General features: G+C 41.8%; 1 protein-coding gene across 2 annotated transcripts in view; it reads left to right on the top strand.

The window, feature by feature from the left end:
- Positions 1-2,422: 2,422 nt before the first annotated feature.
- Positions 2,423-17,138, top strand: part of RSU1 (Ras suppressor protein 1) — a 102,354-nt gene continuing 87,638 nt past the window's right edge. The window contains exons 1-3 of one of the 2 annotated variants that reach the window (XM_030445006.1): positions 2,423-2,541; positions 5,956-6,067; positions 13,795-13,845. In XM_030445006.1, the coding sequence (XP_030300866.1) occupies positions 2,524-2,541; positions 5,956-6,067; positions 13,795-13,845 (181 nt within the window). In that variant the 5' untranslated portion in view covers positions 2,423-2,523. Of the gene's footprint in view, positions 2,542-5,601; positions 5,677-5,955; positions 6,068-13,794; positions 13,846-17,138 lie in introns of those variants that run through there. The other variant, XM_030445007.1, reaches the window with a different exon arrangement.

Below are 17,138 nucleotides of genomic sequence, written 5' to 3' on the forward strand. Positions count from 1 at the left end.
AGCTAAGATACGAAGTTGTCATTAATTAATTCTGTAGAATTATGTGGGTTTGTACCAAGCCTCTTTGAAAGCATTAGTAAGTATTTAATCAAAATACAACAAAATCAGACATTTCTAAAAATGTCCCTTGTTCTACTACCATTTATGCAGATAAGATGTAGTTTTTGTTGAAGAACTTCCTATAATACTGTGGAATGGTTGTAAGAACCCATCTCAAAAAATACTCAAGCATTCACTGAGGTTTAACACAGAAAGGATGTGCTGGGGTACTAAATCTTAACCACATCAACTAATGTCAGGATTCAATATACACAAATACTTGTGATTATGTTTATTGAGTTGTACATTTAAGCTTCAGAATCTATTTTACAATTGATTTTTTTTAAAAAATTGGGAGATTTTTAGTAACTGATTCACACTCCTAGTCCAACTGTAGGCAACTCCCTAGATATTTCAAAAAATGGATATAACTTCAGAATATGGCAGACATAAAAATATAAATTGACCTTTGACTAGAATTTGTTCTTTCCCAAGGCAGGACACATGGTCCATTAAAAATGTTGTTGGTGGGGTATGTAAAGGACACTGATTCACACTGTGAAACATTTTTTGTCACAACCCACAATGGATGACCAATTCATTTCCTGATTGTCACTTGTGATGGACAAGCAAGAGGAATTTACATGACAGCAGAGGGACACAGGCCTCATCAGAACTCCCACTTCATAACTAATTCATTCAATCATAGTGAAAGTAATGCCTTGACGTGATTGTCACAATAATTATGAAATGCCATTTAATTAAAAGGCAGTTCTAACAAAACCCAGGAATTCTGTGGAGATTTCCCAGTGAATGCTGGAAAAGCCATTGTTCCACCAACATACAAAATTTTTTGCAGCTGGAGAGCCATCCTGTTTAAAACAAAGTTTAGGAAACACAAAGCAGACAGAGGGCAAAAAGGTAAATGGCAAGATACAAAATACAATTCAAAATGATCTTATAATAAGTTAGAAAAAGAGAGAGAAACCTATGATCTTCTAGTCGCCAACAGAATTAGATGCTCAGAGTCCACACCAAACTGTTTTCATATCAGTAATAGAGACAATACAGTCTTTGTTCATAAAAATTATTAAAAACCCATAAAGGAGACAGCAAGCAGTAAAGAAAACAAAGTCATCTAAACTTACTAAAGCTCCAAACGTGGCATTGTTTGAGACAAAGATTGCAAGTAAAATCAAGTGTGGCTTCAGCTGTTTGCTTGCAGAGAACAGCACATGCGAATTTCTTTTGGACAGCTGCATCAGGAGCTTTGCCAAACTCCATTGCAGTTTTGATTTTTCTAAGAATCACCACGGACTTGGTGCAGTTGATGCATGGCAGTGAATCCCTTCAAGATCTGGCTGCTATCTCTTGCTGCTTGGTGGCTTGTCATGGAAACATTGGATTTTAGGCAAGAACCAGATATGCAAGAATGTTGTAATTTTCTGCATTTCAGTGCCTGGAGCACAGTTCATCTGGAAGCCACAGGTGAAAGGGAAGACCATGTCTGATCCTGGTACATAAATTTCTCTTGCCAAATGCTGATCACACCCTGATGGATGATGAGTTCTCAGCTTAAACTTTGGCCTTGTCAGGAGAATGAAAGAGCAGAAACTGACAAACAATAGAAACCTGAACAGAGTTTTAATGAATGAAGTTCTTAGTGGGTTTTTGAGACTGGTGTCAGCCACACATCATACAGTTTATGGACATAAAGTTGAGTTCCCCAAGGACATCTCCATCCCCTGTGATCACTGCACTGAGGCTGATCTACTGTTGACTTAGTGAGCAGTATGTAAATGAGACCTGGTGACCTGTGATGTGCATGAGTCCATTGTGGTTACACAACCTTTGGCCTCAAGCTCTATGGGGGGACTGGAGTTAAACTGATGAGTTTGCTGAAATCTGTACTTCAAAAAGATTCATTTCACTAGAAGAAAAAGTTTGATTCACTTTAATCCAAATTAAATGTTTTTGTACATTTTTGATATGACAAGTATTTGCTCTAGGCATGAGTTTCTGTCACAATGTCAGATTTCATGGTATCATTGAACTTCTGCAGAAGACTAAAGAGCACTATAAATGAAAATTTTTAAGACTTTTTTTTTAAATCTAATAATAACAAATGTTCGATGCATCTTTAAATGTTACAAATATTCCATACCTGTGCATAATTTTATTTACAATTCAGTAAAATGTATGAAATTCTTTAGAAAAAAAGAAAGTCCAGCAGAGAATTTGTGCTCATGAAGACTGGTAAATGAAGCTGCTGGTACAAGGTTCAATTGATCTAGCCCAACTGACTCTTGCCAAAAATAGTCAAGGTCTAAAATTAGAGTAAATTATCAAACCCATTCTTTAGAAAAACAGGAACAAAGTAACCCACTGCTGTCCTCTAACATTTTATGTGAGGAACCACAACAGAGATACCACTGCAGAAGTAGTAACGTGGAGGTCCTTAAAGGAGAGAGCTGGTGCTAAGCCATGTTTCTGTCTTGGAAGGTAAGGAGCCATTTAAAACACTTGCTTTAAAAGGAATGCACAGCAAAAGCAAACAGGAACAGCTAAACAGACAATTTAAAAATAATTATTCCGTTAAACTTCTATGTGTTTTTTGCAGTATACAATTCAAAAGGCAACATCTGTGTTTAAAAAGATTTATAGCTTCATCTCCCAGTGCTGGCATGAATATCTTTGATTTTATGTCTGTGCACATTGCTGTCTATTTTACAGATAATGTTCTATTTCTGAATGCTGCATGCTCATATTATATTACCTGCATGACTACAAACCTTCCCTTGTCCCTGACCAAGCAAGGGTAATGAATGTGCATGTTTTCACTTCCTAGAGCCTGCATGCTTTTAACTGATGTGTAAATCTCCTGAGTAGCACTATATATATATATTTATTCTTATATAAAGGTATATTTGATAAGAGAGTTATACATGAATGGCAATCAATCTGTAGACTAGAATTTAAAAGAATAAGCACTAAAAGGTCTATAACATTAATTTTTAATTGGCCTTCCCATATGGCAGGGCTATTCTTTGTAAACAGCAAGTGAGAAGTAATACCAGAATGAGATCATCTGGGATGTAGTTTTTTCAAGTAAAGGAGAGAGAAGGTACAGAACTAAAATGCTGGAAATCATAGTGCTGGTCAATTTGAAACATGAGCTAATTTTAGTTATTGTGCAAAGCAATTTTGTTTGAAAAACAGTTTTCACTTGGCTCAGAAAAAAAAAGGAGGAGGTGTCTCAGTTTCCAACAGCAACTCAAATTAACTGTCCTAGGCACCAAAATTAAAATATATTGAGAAATTGTTTTTTGTCAGATACCACACTAAAACTGTAGAAATATTCTGTAGTCTTAATTAAAATTAAAGGTAATTAAAAAATATATAGTTGTCTACTATTCATAATAACAACATTTCAGGATCATAAAAATAGAGATAAAAATCTAGAAGTTCGCCTTTAGGCCTAAGGCAAAGATCAGCAAAATAAATACTGTGTACCAGTTATTGCACGTAATTACTGCAGTTTTGATGGATACATTTTTAGTAGCAGTTCCTAGCAGTATACAACTTTTTGCAGGTGCATGTTGCTGTTATATTGTCCGTAACAATAGCTTTCCTTGGTGCAGGGGAAAAAAAAAAAAGGATAAAAATAGAATAATGATGTAAACCCTCATTTCCTTGGTTAGAAGAACTACCTAGGACAGCCAGAGCAAAGGCAGCATCATAGCTGCTCCTTAGCACAAGGAGAGGAGTCAGCACTGCCCATCAGGAGCAGGCTGAGGGAATCAGTGCAGGGAACAACTTTTCCCTCCCCCTGCCAGGGCACAGCAGCTGCAGCTCTGCCATACAATCCTGGCCTTACATCTACCCCACTGGCTCTGACTCCAGCCTGCTGTCAGGACAGAAGGCATATGCCAGCCCCTGCAAAGAATTCAGGCATTTGCTCTACAAGCATTTAAGCCAAGTGACAAATTTAGAACGAATCTGTCAAGATATCAAAGATATTTTATGGTTGTTTCATAAGCAAAAAATTCAGTATTTGGATAGTACAGCAAGAGGTAAATTGGAAAAGCTGCACTGTGAGCAAATGGCTGTAAACATGGGGAGGACTCCAGCAGCCAGTCCCCAGACACAGGCCTCGAGTTGGGGTTGAAGAGAGAGCTGAGGATATTTCAGATCAAAAGAGTTACAGAAGAACTGGATGCAGTGGGGAGAGGTGGTAGGGGATAAGAGAGGGAAAAGGGGGTTACTGCATGGCATAGGCCCTCTGCAGGAAATTGGTCTTCGTGTGTATGTCTGCTGATGGAACAATCTGGAAGTTAAGTGTTCAGGACTGAGGAATGACCTGACCTGACCTGACCTTACTTTGCCACCCCATCTCATTGAGTTGGTATTTTGTGCTTCACAAGGAGCTGAGAAGCTTTAAAAGGAAGATTTGTCAGAAACTCCTCTTTGCCATATCCATTGCAGACCTGACTAGGGTTTTGATTAGTGCGTTTGAGACAAAATATTTGTTAAAGCAACTAAGATCACATAGAAGGTATGAGCGATGGATGAACTGTTTATGTGAAAAGAGGATAATGAAATTTGGTGGATGGTAAAAACAACCCCACAGTTCTGAAAAAAAGGGGATGATGGAAGTATGTTTATTAATCAGGAAGTAATTAAATACTTCTGTCGTAGAGGTACAATGTGGACACTCAGGCTATGTGAAATGTAATAAGGTATTGGGTTGATCATTGAATTAAGGGGGAATTGAGAAGCCAGGTGAGCTTCTCATTAGCCATGAAGACACCATTTTTTGAGTATCTTGTCACAGTCATGTGTACTATATCTGTTTGTTGGAATAAACAAGTTAGGACCATGTTTGTTAGGCAATGAATCTGCTTAAGCCTTTGCTACTAAATAATGCCTGCAACTACTCTGTGAAACAAGAGCAGTAGCGAAGCTGGCACCCAGGATTAGTGCTGCTGCTCAAATGGTTTCTCAGCCGGCTCAGTCGGCGCTGTACACCTGGATAGGTGGGGAGTAATGTGATGTCTGGGGTTGTCCTGTGATTCTTCACTCTGAAGAATGCACGTGGCTGCCCGAGCGGGACTGCGTCCCCGGGAACAACATTCACAGCAGCGCGGCCTGCGACGGTACCCTAGGGCAGGGGAGGGCAGAGCAGGGAATGGCAGGGTACGGCATGGGAAGGCACGGCAGGGCAGGGGAGTCCAGGGGAGGGCAGGGTCAGCCTCCTGTGGGCACTCGGGCGCCCTCTGCCTCCGCCTCTGTTCCTGCGCCACACCCGTCCTGGTGCCCGCGGAGTCCCTGCGCCCCGGGACCCAGAGCCCGGCAGCCACCCACGGGGCAGTGATTGGGCCGCGACCCCTCCGCAGGAGGCCTCCAGCCAATGGGCTGCGGGCCTGCACCGAGAGGGCGCGGGGATTGGCCGACGCCTTTCCCCGCCGTGGGTGGAAGCACTGGGGCCGGCGAGCGGCTGTGGTGCTCGGGGTTGGGTCGCCGTGCGCCTGCGCGCCGGGGCGGGAGGATGGGGTGGGGGGGCGGGCGGGTGCAGTCTCCGGGATCCGCCCTCCGTGCCAGCGGGTGCCGAACCGCCGTGTCCTGCAGCACTGTCCGGTGAGTCCCCCCCCGGGGCGGCGTCGGGCCCATTCCTCCATCCCGGGAGCGGAAGGCGGCCGGCATCCCTGTCGATGCTCTGTTGGGCTACACTGGGCACGGGGCGACGGGAGGGGGCGGAACTGGGGGGGCGGAGTGGGCGGGCTCGCTGCCCTCGGCCCCCTCAGGCCGGGGACCGTCTCCGAGCTTTCCCGGCGGGCGCCCCCGCCCGCCCACCCACCCGTCCCGGCCTCACGGTGTCACAGTGTCACAGTGTCTGTTTCTGCCTCCCTGACCCAGACCATGTCCAAGTCGCTGAAGAAGATCGTGGAGGAGAGTAGGGAGAAGAACCATCCCGAGGTGGACATGTGCGACCGAGGCATCTCCAACATGCTGGACGTGCCCGGCCTCTGTAGGTACCGGCGGCGGCGGGCTGGGAGAGCGCGGAAACTTCCTTATTTGTCCCGGGACGGCCGGGGGCGCGGGGGGGCGGGCGGCCCGGGCTGCACCGCTCCCAGCTGCTGCTCCGCCCGCGGTGCGGCTGCCCCAGCTCCTGCTGTGCCGGGGGTGTCCTGAAACCTGGGGTGTTGGAGCTTGGGGAGAGGTTCGTGGGCAGGGGAAAAAAAATCTCTTTCAGCCCCCGAGAGCGCCAGGAGAGCCTTTGCTCCACCGCCCCGAGAGGCCGGGTGAGAAGCTGGGGCTTCCTCTATTCTCTGCCATCACCTCAGCACCGTCTGCTTCCCTACGCCTCCCCAGGCTTTTTCCGAGGCATTCTGGAATTTGAGTGATGAGGAGACTCGGTCTCCTGTACCTCCATGTCTCTCCTGCTCCCGAAGCAGTACCAGCAATCAAGTAGCATCTCCTGGTTTCTGAGAGGGATAGAGTGAGGTTAGCCTGGAGCTGTGCTTGGCTGGTCTGGGAAGGGGAGCAAGGTAACCCTGTGTTACAGGGACAGCAGTGTCACACTTTGCACATTGCATAGCCTTCTAGAATTGACAGGATGCTTTATTGGTAAGTTACATTTGCTGTAGTTAATTTACAGCAAGTGCAACATACGAGTAACAAAATACTGTCCCAGTTCTGGAGAGCACATAAATGAAGAATTATCTGCCCTGCTTTTGCTTTGGTTAAGAGTGTGTGGTATGTTATGTTATGTATGTTATGGTACAGCTGGTAGGCAATGAGTTAAAATGTGACTCACTGTTGTGTGCACAGGCTAAAATTTTCCTTAATGCACAAAATAATGAGAAAAAAGCAAAATTTAAAACAAGCAACATACTTGAAATTGTGACCTTAGTCTGTCTAAGCACTTTGCTATGGTTGTTAAACTTGATGGTGTACTTAGGGAAGTGTCTGGCCCACTCCCAGCTCACTGTTGTCTGCAGAGGCAGGAGCAAGCCAAACTATCTTCATTCACATCAATAAAGGATGAAGATTAAAGGAATCTAAACTGTACTGATTCCTTCCCCGCTTCTGAGTTGTTGATGGCATTTCAGGAAGATTACATTGTAAAGCCTGTGTATATGAATTCACATTAAATGGGAAGTTTCAGTGTATTTCTGTTGGATGAACAGCTGTTTGAGAGAAAGTAGTATTTAGATTGCATTAACTACAAATCCATTTTCAGATTTATCCCTTTCAGATAAACTAACACATTAAGAGTATGGGGCAACAACAGAGTACTGTTGATTTTGAGAAGTTGACTTGGTACCTGTTATCCACACTAAGGCACATAATTAATTAGTCAGCTTTGATCTTTCAGGCAGGGGGAAAAGGTAATGTTGAAGCATATCAGTAATGCTTAAGTGAAAAAAAAACAACAAACCAAACCAAAACCAAAGCAAAACAACTTTTCTGCTACAAAGATTTTTGGGTTTCTTTTGCAGGCGGGGTCAGGCACCACAATGTGGGACACCATGGTCCACTGGTGGTCCCTGGTACCAATTTGCTAATTCGGCATCGAAAGCTGGTTTGGCAGGGAGCTCCCTGTATGAAGTGCAGACTTGTGGTACCCTAATGAGAGTGCATCAGGGAAGTCTGTGCAGATACTTTTGGTTCACATTTTGTAACTTGAGTTAGTGTGAGGATTTGGGGCCTTCTCTAATCTGAGGTGGAAGTTTGGTGAGTGGGGAGTGATGACAGGTTTCTGTTTAGTTAATTGAGACCCTTCTGATTTTTCAGGTACCCTGCACTCTGGCAGAGAAGGCATTATAAGTTGGGTTTTCTGGTTGGTTTTGTTTTGTTTGTTTTTGTTTTGTTTATTTTTTTATTGTCAAAGTATTTGTTGCTTCTCATCTGGAGAAGTAATAACTTCCTCCAAATATGTCTTTGGACAGCAAAAAAGCAAATGGATAGGAGTTACCTCTGAATTTTAGGCAACGGTTTGAGAAAGTTTTTTACTTACTTGTTTGCTAACTCTATAATCTGACTCCTAATCATTGAACTGTTCTGGTTGGAAAAGATGTTTAAGATCAAGTCCAACCATTAAGATAACACTGCCAAATCCAAAACTGACCCATGTCCCTAAGTACCACATCTGCATGTATTTTGACCACTTCTCTGGGCAGCCTGACTGTTCCAGTGCCTGACGGTCCTTTCAGTAAAGAAATTTTTCCTAGTATCCAGTCTAAAGCTCCCCTGGCACAACTTGAGGCCATTTTTTCTTTTCTTATAGCTTGTTGCTTTAGAGAAGAGACTGACTGACTCCCATCTAGCTACAGTCTCCATTCAGGTAGTTGTGGAGTGCAGTAAGATCTCCCCTCTCTCCAGACTAATAGGTGATATTTTCTAGTATAGATTAGGTATTTTGTTTTTCTCTGGCTTTCAGAACTGGCAAGGAAGTTAAATGTGACTGACCTAGTGCCTTCTAGGTATGCTGGATATCTTTCCAGTGTAGTATTAAAGGTTGGCTTTTCAGAATTTTTTTTTCCATGAAATATCAAGATGTCTGTTAAAAATAGTGCTCATAATTCATGCGTAGTGACTGTTCTTTCACAGCATCTTGTCTTTAATGAGGGGCACTAGTAGGCATTCAGAGATAAGGAGAAGTTTAAGTTATGTTTGGAGGGAACATTTTGGTGGCATTTGCCCTGTTTTGGGCATTTTAGGCCTAAGGACTAAATAGGTTGGACCATACTCCAAAGTGTGTTTAAAGCTGCTGATAGGAATTTTGTCTTGTGTGGTTATTTAATGGTTGTGAATGCACCTCTCACAGTGGGGGTATCTCTTAAAGTAAGCTACTCACTGTAGTCTTGGTTATTCTTCAAGAAAATGCCCTCGTCCACTGTGTATTTGAGTACTTGATAGAAGGTGGTTTGTGGACTTGTGTGTAGTGGACACATAGTTAATGTGGACACAAGGATTTTGAGGCAGTGCACCACATACCATCTGGTCAGTGGGTCAGTCCTCTCCCTTCAGGTGCAGACCTATTCCTGTTGTGTGTGTTTAAAAAACCACAATTGTAAGAGATCATTGAAAACCAGTGTTATTTGGGGAGAGTGAGGAGAAAGAGGAATTTGTGTACTGGCATAAAATAGGTTGCTTTTCTGGCTCTCTTTCCAGTTTAGTGAATGCCTTGCTATGAAACCTGCGAGCCACTCATGTTTTCTTTTGCTGTGACTTCCCCCCTCTATATCAGCTGTGAAAGAAACAAACAGACCAAACTTATCTCTGTCAAATACCGATGTTTCTTTCCAAATCAAGATTAAATACTCCTCCTATCAGGATGCAGAGTGACACTTGGTTGACTGAAACTGTCTTAAACTAGCTTAGACCTAGAAGGTTGAGAACCTCTAGTCTCTTCCCACTGTTGCGCTTAGCAAAGGGAGAGTACAGTTAGCAGGTTGCTTATAATATGGTGTCGAGATTCACAAATAAAAGTTCAGAAGTCCCTGAACCCACTTCTTTCTCAGGAGTTCATTGATGTCTTTAGAAGTTGAGTTCTATTTTCAGAATATTTCTTGAGTCCAGGCACTTTGTGTTTTCTCCTAGTGACTTAAAGTACAAATTAGAATTGTGCTACTGAATTTTCAAGGCTCTCAGAAAAGTAATATGAGAAAATGCTTTTCAAAGACACAGTGTAGTTAGAGGTTTCATTTGAGGCTAAAAATATTCCTTGATCTAGGTGTTCGGTGCTTTAGCTCATCATCATAACTCAAAGACTATGTGGAACAGTTCTAAACTTCAAAGGCTTTTCTTATTACTCTGGTATGTCACAAAATAAATGGTATACCATTTATGAGCACATTGATACTATAGTTGTGCATCCACACGTGGATAATTTTTAAAACCTTCTTGCCCTGTGAAAAAAATGTTCTAATGTGTGTTGGTTTTCATTTCATGTTGTGAAGTAAATAGGTAATGGTTACAAGGCATGCAGTATGGGCAGCTGATGGTAGAGAGGACTGATAGTCAACCTGTAGGATGTTCAGCAAGTAGGGCATGGTCTGCCTTTTCCCTAACCTGGCTGTTAGGTCATTTATTGGTAGGACTTTAAACAGCCATCAACAGTTATGGAATTGTTCTTGGAGTAGGGACTAGTCTCCAATATTTCAATTATGTATATTAAAGTGATCAACATGGGGAAACTGAATGGTGAATTAATTAATTATTTTGCCCAAATAACTTGAGACATCTGCTGCTCTGTAGTCTTGTCAGGGAAGGAATATTGGATTAAATCCTGTTTACTCTCTAAGTGTTAATTTGCTCGTGTTATCATTCCATCTGTAAGCTTTATTTTACATAAAGTACGTGCTGTGTGGTAAGATTAACATGCATAGAATTTTTATCAGAAAGTTAGCATTGATATAATTGTCTGCTCCTAAAATAGCCACAGTACAGAAGATGGAGGGGTAGGCTGCTTGTAATTCATTTTGTACAATACTGTGATGCTCACCCTGCATTAACTTCCTCCAGTGGGACAGACAGTGTCTTATCTTGGTTCAGCAAGGTCTCTGAAGTCTTCCTGTTCTGGGTTGTTTTGGGTTTTTGTTTTTTGTTTTTTTTTTTTTAAATAAAGTCAAATCCAGTTAAATACTTGATGTAAAACTAACTTGCAGTGCATGGCAGCAATATATTAGAAGAGCTGGTACTAGGCCCCAAAGAGAAAAGCTTAAATGTTCTTCCTTGACCCATTCTGTTTTGAAGCGATAGTGAGATTGAGACCATAATGAAAATTTGTAACTATGCAAGTAAATTGCTGGTGCAAACAGTAGTATCCTGACCCCCAAACTTCTGTGTGGATATTTGGTGTATTCTTGAAGTCAAAACAGCTTACTGCTTGTATGCTAATTACCTTAATGTTAACAAGGCATCTGAGGTCTGCAGTCCTCAAAGAGCTGCTTCTTAGTGTCTAGGATCTCCTCCAGTTGTGTTATGGAGAGGTCGTAGTAATTCTACTGAGGGAATTGTAGTGCCTGTCAGCTGGGGGGCTGTGACCTGTTGAGTGATGCTCTGAGTCCTGCTGCTTGTCCTTACCTCAGCTCCCTGCATCCAAACCAAGTGGCCACTGGGCCCCCTTCATTCAGCCTTGGAGGTGTTACTCAGGGATGTTAATTAATTGCTTAAGGCAGGTGCCTTTGTCAGAAGAGCTGACAATTTAGTCTTCATGCAAAATTGACTTCATATATAAGATGAGGAAAACCACAGTTGGCTGTTCCACAGCACAGTCCCTTTCATAGGAGCAGAGAGGTGCAATGTACTTAAAATCTTGGTGTTTTCAGGGGCTGATTGTTTCACACAGGTCAGCTTACTGAAAGTGAGCAAGTTCCCATCCTTGTAAAGAGTGACCAAATGGCAATTTATGTCTAGGCTCCATTTCATAATATGCTTGCAAATGTGTTTCTGAACTGGTAGTAGCTTTGGAGCTTTCAAGATTGAAAGTCTTTTTTGTTTAGATAGGGCTAAAATGCTGTTGGAAGTAGTCCAGAGCACAAATGCCTAAACCTTTGCTGTTTTCAAAATTATACCAGAATGTTGCCTTTTCGTTCCTTTGAGAGAGGTCAGTCTGCTTTGTGAGTCAAAGATGCAATGAGATTCTTTGTCAGACATGAGGACTGAACGAGAGTGAAGTTTCAGACAAGGTGTTGAAGCTTCAGTTGAATTTAGACAGTAAAGTCCAGGTTGAAATGCCTTTGGTCTAGGGAAATTTTTGATATTGGGGCTTAGTGCTATTCTGTATAGACATGTGAGAGGAAACCCTGCTGAAAATTGACTTGGTTGAAGAAGACAGTTGTATGACAAGTGTGGAGAGGGAGTGGTGAGAATAATTCTTGTAAGCTTGTGTTGTTAAAGGCCAGCAGTACACATGGCTCAATGGTTTGGTCAGCAGGCTTACCTTTAAAAGCTAAATATGCATGGAATTTTTTATGATACTTAAAATCAGCAGGAGTGTCACGTTCAGAAAACCAAAGTCTGAAACCCCAAAGCTTACTTTACCTTGAATAAGCATTGTCACTTCCTATGTATAGAAATAATGAAATTGTGGCAGGAAAGGCTCACCATATGCACACATATGGATTAGATTAGGTTCTGTCTCATTCTGTTAGTAAAACACTTACTCTTTGTTTCTTGGTTCAGTTGGTGATCCAGAGCAAGTACTTGTAAATGTGCTGCTGTGTTGTATTAATGCAGTTCAATGATTTCTGTGGTGCAACTAAGTTGCATCAAGTGCTGATGTGCCTTTTAAGTAAGTTTAGAGTTCTTCCTGGAAGCTGCTGGTTTTGTCTGCCCCTTAGTCCTGTTTTTTCTCAACAGTATATCTACAGGCTTTCTTGCTCTGTCCTGTTCTGCTATGGGAGGTGGTACAGGCAGTACTTGGAGTGCTCATATTTTAGTAGAAATTCAGGGTGGGTGTATTGTTTCTTCCTTTCTCCTCCCTGCCTTTCCTTCCTCCATAACCTGCAGTTGCAGAGGGAACCATGGTGAACTTTCTGATCTGTTTCTGCCTTTCTGTGGCTGTTTTTGTTCCTCTAACAGGTGATATTTGTCTGTGGTAAGTCATGAGCTGTATCAATAAGTAAAAGCTCTCCAACCTGTTTTCTTCCAACTCACAATTTAGTAAGTACTGATTAGCATGGCCAGTTTTCACACATGTTCACCAGAATATCTTCATTCCCAAAGGCAGCAAGACCCTGCTTGGCTGTCTCTAACATCACTAAAGTTAGTGATGTTTGTTGCTCTTAGGCATGACAGGTGTGGCACCACAGCCGTCCAAGTGTTTCCAGCTGCCTAGGAGGGGCAGCAAGGTAGTATCTAAAGCTGTTTTGAAGAGGTTGCACTTGAAGTAAAGAAAAGATGTAGGGGACTAAAATATCTCCATTTTTATAGTTCTAGCAAAATACAATAAATTTCTTACAGGGAGAGAGAAGATATTTGAGAATGCCTTCAAAGTGTGAATTTCTCCTTGTACTATTTAGCATATTTTTCTGATCAGATACTGCTATCCATTGTGAACTGTGGAGATTTTAGGGAAAGTTACGGTGGTGTTGGGTGTTAGGGGTGGAAGTAGGCAGGAAGAAATTTAAAGGATGAAGAAGTGTGGGAGCAGTGTCTGTCTCTATAGCTGCCCTGTGCCTTATACTCATTTGTTCAGTAAAATAGAATATGAAGGGGCTTTGATCAACCAGATCATTAAATTGAGTTGTCAACTTATGTTGTCAACTGACCGTTTGCTACACAACAGCAGTTGTGCTTCATGGATGTGAGGCTGTAAATGCAGCTGTTGACACTTAGGACTTAATCTAGCATTGAGTTGATAATGAATTTGGAACATATGTAAATGTAATGGCTTGTGTGGTGTCTGTTCTGTTGGATTAAGTGTTGGAGTACCTATCAGTTGTCCCTTGGGAAGGATTCAAAGGGTAGGAATGAGGTGTTTTTGTGACCAGAACTAGACTTCTGATGGAAAGCACCAGTACTTTCTGCTCAAGTTGTGTTTAATGCAGTAGCAGAAAAGTGAAGTAAAAAGACAGCGTCTGGGAATGTCCTTAACTCTTGGGCTTTTTGTGTTTATTGTGATAGTGCACGTGAATCTGGGGTTACTGGAGCAAAGATAATACCTTGCCTCTTTTTTAGCTGAAATAGATAGAAGCTCTCACTTGCCACATCCAGAAACTAACTTCTTTCTCTCTTCATTTGCAGTTACCTTGTCTCATATCACACAGCTGGTTCTGAGTCACAACAAGCTTACAAGTAAGTATACTCCTGCTTTTGGACTTTTTTACAGGCTCTTAAGCAATATTGAACAGCTGGCACTGCTAGTTTGATTTTTTAATTTATTTTTTTAATAGACTACAGTGTCACAGCTAAGAGAGCTTCTTGGTGAAGCACTTTATTGAAAATAGAGATTGAGGATGTGACCTAGCCACTGTGTTCAGCCATCATCCTGAAATCCTTAAGTTACAGTGAGGATTTCTGAACTAGTTATTTTAACTGTATCAGAAATGATACAGATTGCATTTTAGCAGATGGATAATTAACTTGTCTGAAGCAAGTGAAAATAAATTACAGCTCAGCTGCATTATATCTATAATGAAACATATGTGAGCAAGGCCAATGGAATGTGAGTTTTGATCACGAAAGTAAAGAAGTTGTGTAAAAAAAAAAAAATCTTTTAAATGTAAATTGTCTCTTGGCTGTAGTACACACACTACCTTTGGCTAAGACCCTGTGGACCCTACTTGCTGTAAGAAGCCTTTAAGTGAGGTGTTGGTGAATAGCACATCATGAGGGCAATGTAAATGTGACTTAGTGGAGGGAGATATCACACTGACTTTGCAAGGCAAAAAAAATACTTGTTTTGGTAGGTGAACGCTTCAGGCTTACTCATCAGTGTCTTGTGCAAATGTTCCTACTTCTGGGTTGTAGAAATATGATCAGTTTTGTCTAATCCTTGTTACTGAGTATCTAAAGCGAAGAAAAATGTTTGGTTTGTCCTTATCTGCTCTTTGCATGTACCAGTGGGTTTCTGTCTCAATCAGTCCTTACCTGAATTTAAGAGTGCATGAAATGGGGAGGGGAATGGAACCACCAAAGGGGGTGCATGTTGAGAGCATGAATGAGAAGGTACTTTGCCATGTACTAGACTATACCCAAAGAAAGCTTTACAAATTGAGATGGGTTTAAAAATAACCAACCAAACACAAACACCTTCCCTCAACAAACTACCCAATAAAACCCAACCTATTGAACTCTAAACTGCTTGCTACACAAGCTTGATGATGGTATGTGTTATTTAAAACATGTGTATTGGTACAAAAATCTTGCTTAGGACAGCATTTGCAGAGGATTAAACAAGAGGGAAAAAATTAAAATATTCTTAGTTTCTAGTACATAAAGACTTCTCTAATTGAGTTTATTTGGTACTAATGCATAGCTTAAGAGATTTCTATTAGGAAATAGACCCTGCTTCTGATTGTATAGTGCCTTCTAGACTGCTGTATTTCTGTTTGATTTTGTCCCTGTTCTAGTTTTCAAAGAATTATGTAGATAGGGATAGATAAGCAGCAGTTTGCAGCTATCTAACACGTAAATGATGACCAGTGGGTAAACTCAGGAGGGAAAATTGTCAACATCACTGTTAAACACAGCTCTACCTCTGGTTTAGATGTTACAAATAGCTGGAAGCTGAGAGAATGTTTTGGGAAAGCATTGTTGTAAATTTGCTTTGCCCATACTGCTGTCTGGCATCTCTTACCAGACACTGATGGAACTGGGCTGCAGGGGCCCCTTTCTGGTGGAGTTGGACAAGCAAGGAGATGCCATCTCTGAACTTAGAGAATCATAGAATGGTTTGGGTTGGAAGGGGCCTTAAAGATCATCTAGTTCCAACCCCCCAACATGGGCAGGGACACCTCATACTAGACAGGTTGCTCACAGCCCCATCCAGCCTGGCCTTGAACACTTCCAGAGATACCATCCACAGCTTCTATGGGCAACCTGTTTCAGTGTCTCGCCACCCTCATAGTGAAGAATTTCTACCTAATATGTAACCTATATCCACACTCTTTCAGCTTAAAACTGTTACCCCGTGTCACTACACGCCCTTATGAAAAGTCCCCCTCCAGCTTCCCTGCAGGCCCCGAAAGTAGCTTTAAAGTCTCCCTGCAGCCTTCTTTTCTTAAGGCTACCTCAACTCTCTTAGCTTGTCTTTGTACGAGAGGTGCTCCAGCCATCTGGATCATCTTTGCAGCCCTCCTCTAGACTTGCTTCCACAGCTCCATGCCCTTCTTATTGCTGGGGGCTCCAGAGATTGAAACACTTAAAGACCAGGTAGTGAATCATATCCAACCACTTCACCTTTCTCTGCAGCTTTTGGTGTGTCACAGGCACTTTGAGGTAACAGATTCTGTCTAATGCTTATGGCCAGACAACTCTTCCTCAGTTGGGTATGTAGTGCTGCCAGGCAGAACTTCTCTCTGGTGCTGATTATTTGCTCTGGTATCTTGTCTGAATGGCTGCTTACCTGATAAAAGGATGCAACAAGTTGTAAGCATTTGACTATTCTTTCTCTGGAATTTGTGGAAGTCATACAACTTTGAAAGCTAACAGACTTCCAAAGACTTAATCATCTCATCCACATGACACCTTATGAATCTTAAGCACAGATAAAAGGTGAGTTCAACTGAATGCCCAACTGACCGGGCCTGTAGTATAATCCTTGCTCTGGGGAAGGCAGGCTGAAACTTCTGCAAGGTAACTTGAATTATGGTAAATTTGTCTGTCTGAGCACTGAGCCTGAGAAGGGTGGCATGCTTCAGCAGGAGCACCAGAATAAAAGGCTAAGTGACTTACCTGTGTCCTAGCAGGGACTCTTACAGGTGGACTTGACTGGGAGAGGAAGAAGATAGGATGATAAGAGGTGTTTAAGAGCAATGTGTTCAGATTAACTATTCAAGAAAAATCCAGAATGTGCCATTTGTTTAAGCAGTTCTAGTTTTCAAAATTCCATTTAAGGATTGCCAGCAATCTAAACTTGAATTCTATTAAATTTCAACTTCTAATTATTTCTTTCTTATAAAGTATACCTTAGGTATACATGTTCTCTCAGGCAAGGGATTCTTTCTGTCAACCTTTCTAATTGCTATGTTTGGGGGATTTTCATGGGGAGGTAACATCACTGCTTCTCCTGAGAAGTAACTCATCAAGTCAGACTTACTATTCTTTCACAAATTGATGTAGACATCTAAATAGACAGCCCACACTTTTAAAAGGCTAAATTTCAAGTTCATATTACCGTATCTGACACTGTTGACCTAATCTTTTAAACTGTGTAATTAATTGTCTTAGCAGATAGTTCTTAAAATGACTGGAAACCTGGTGGCAGTGACACTTGACACGCTACGTTTAAGGTCATATTAGCATCTTCTACTAGTTTTCTGTCATTTAAATGAGTGGTCTGCTTGGGTTTTTTTCTGCTGTTTAGAGTAAATATGTCTATCTGGAAGAATAAATATGTGTAAAGACTGGATGGGCTTATTTTTATG

Source organism: Calypte anna, chromosome 2 (genome assembly GCF_003957555.1).
Source record: "Calypte anna isolate BGI_N300 chromosome 2, bCalAnn1_v1.p, whole genome shotgun sequence".
Lineage (NCBI taxonomy): Eukaryota > Metazoa > Chordata > Aves > Apodiformes > Trochilidae > Calypte > Calypte anna.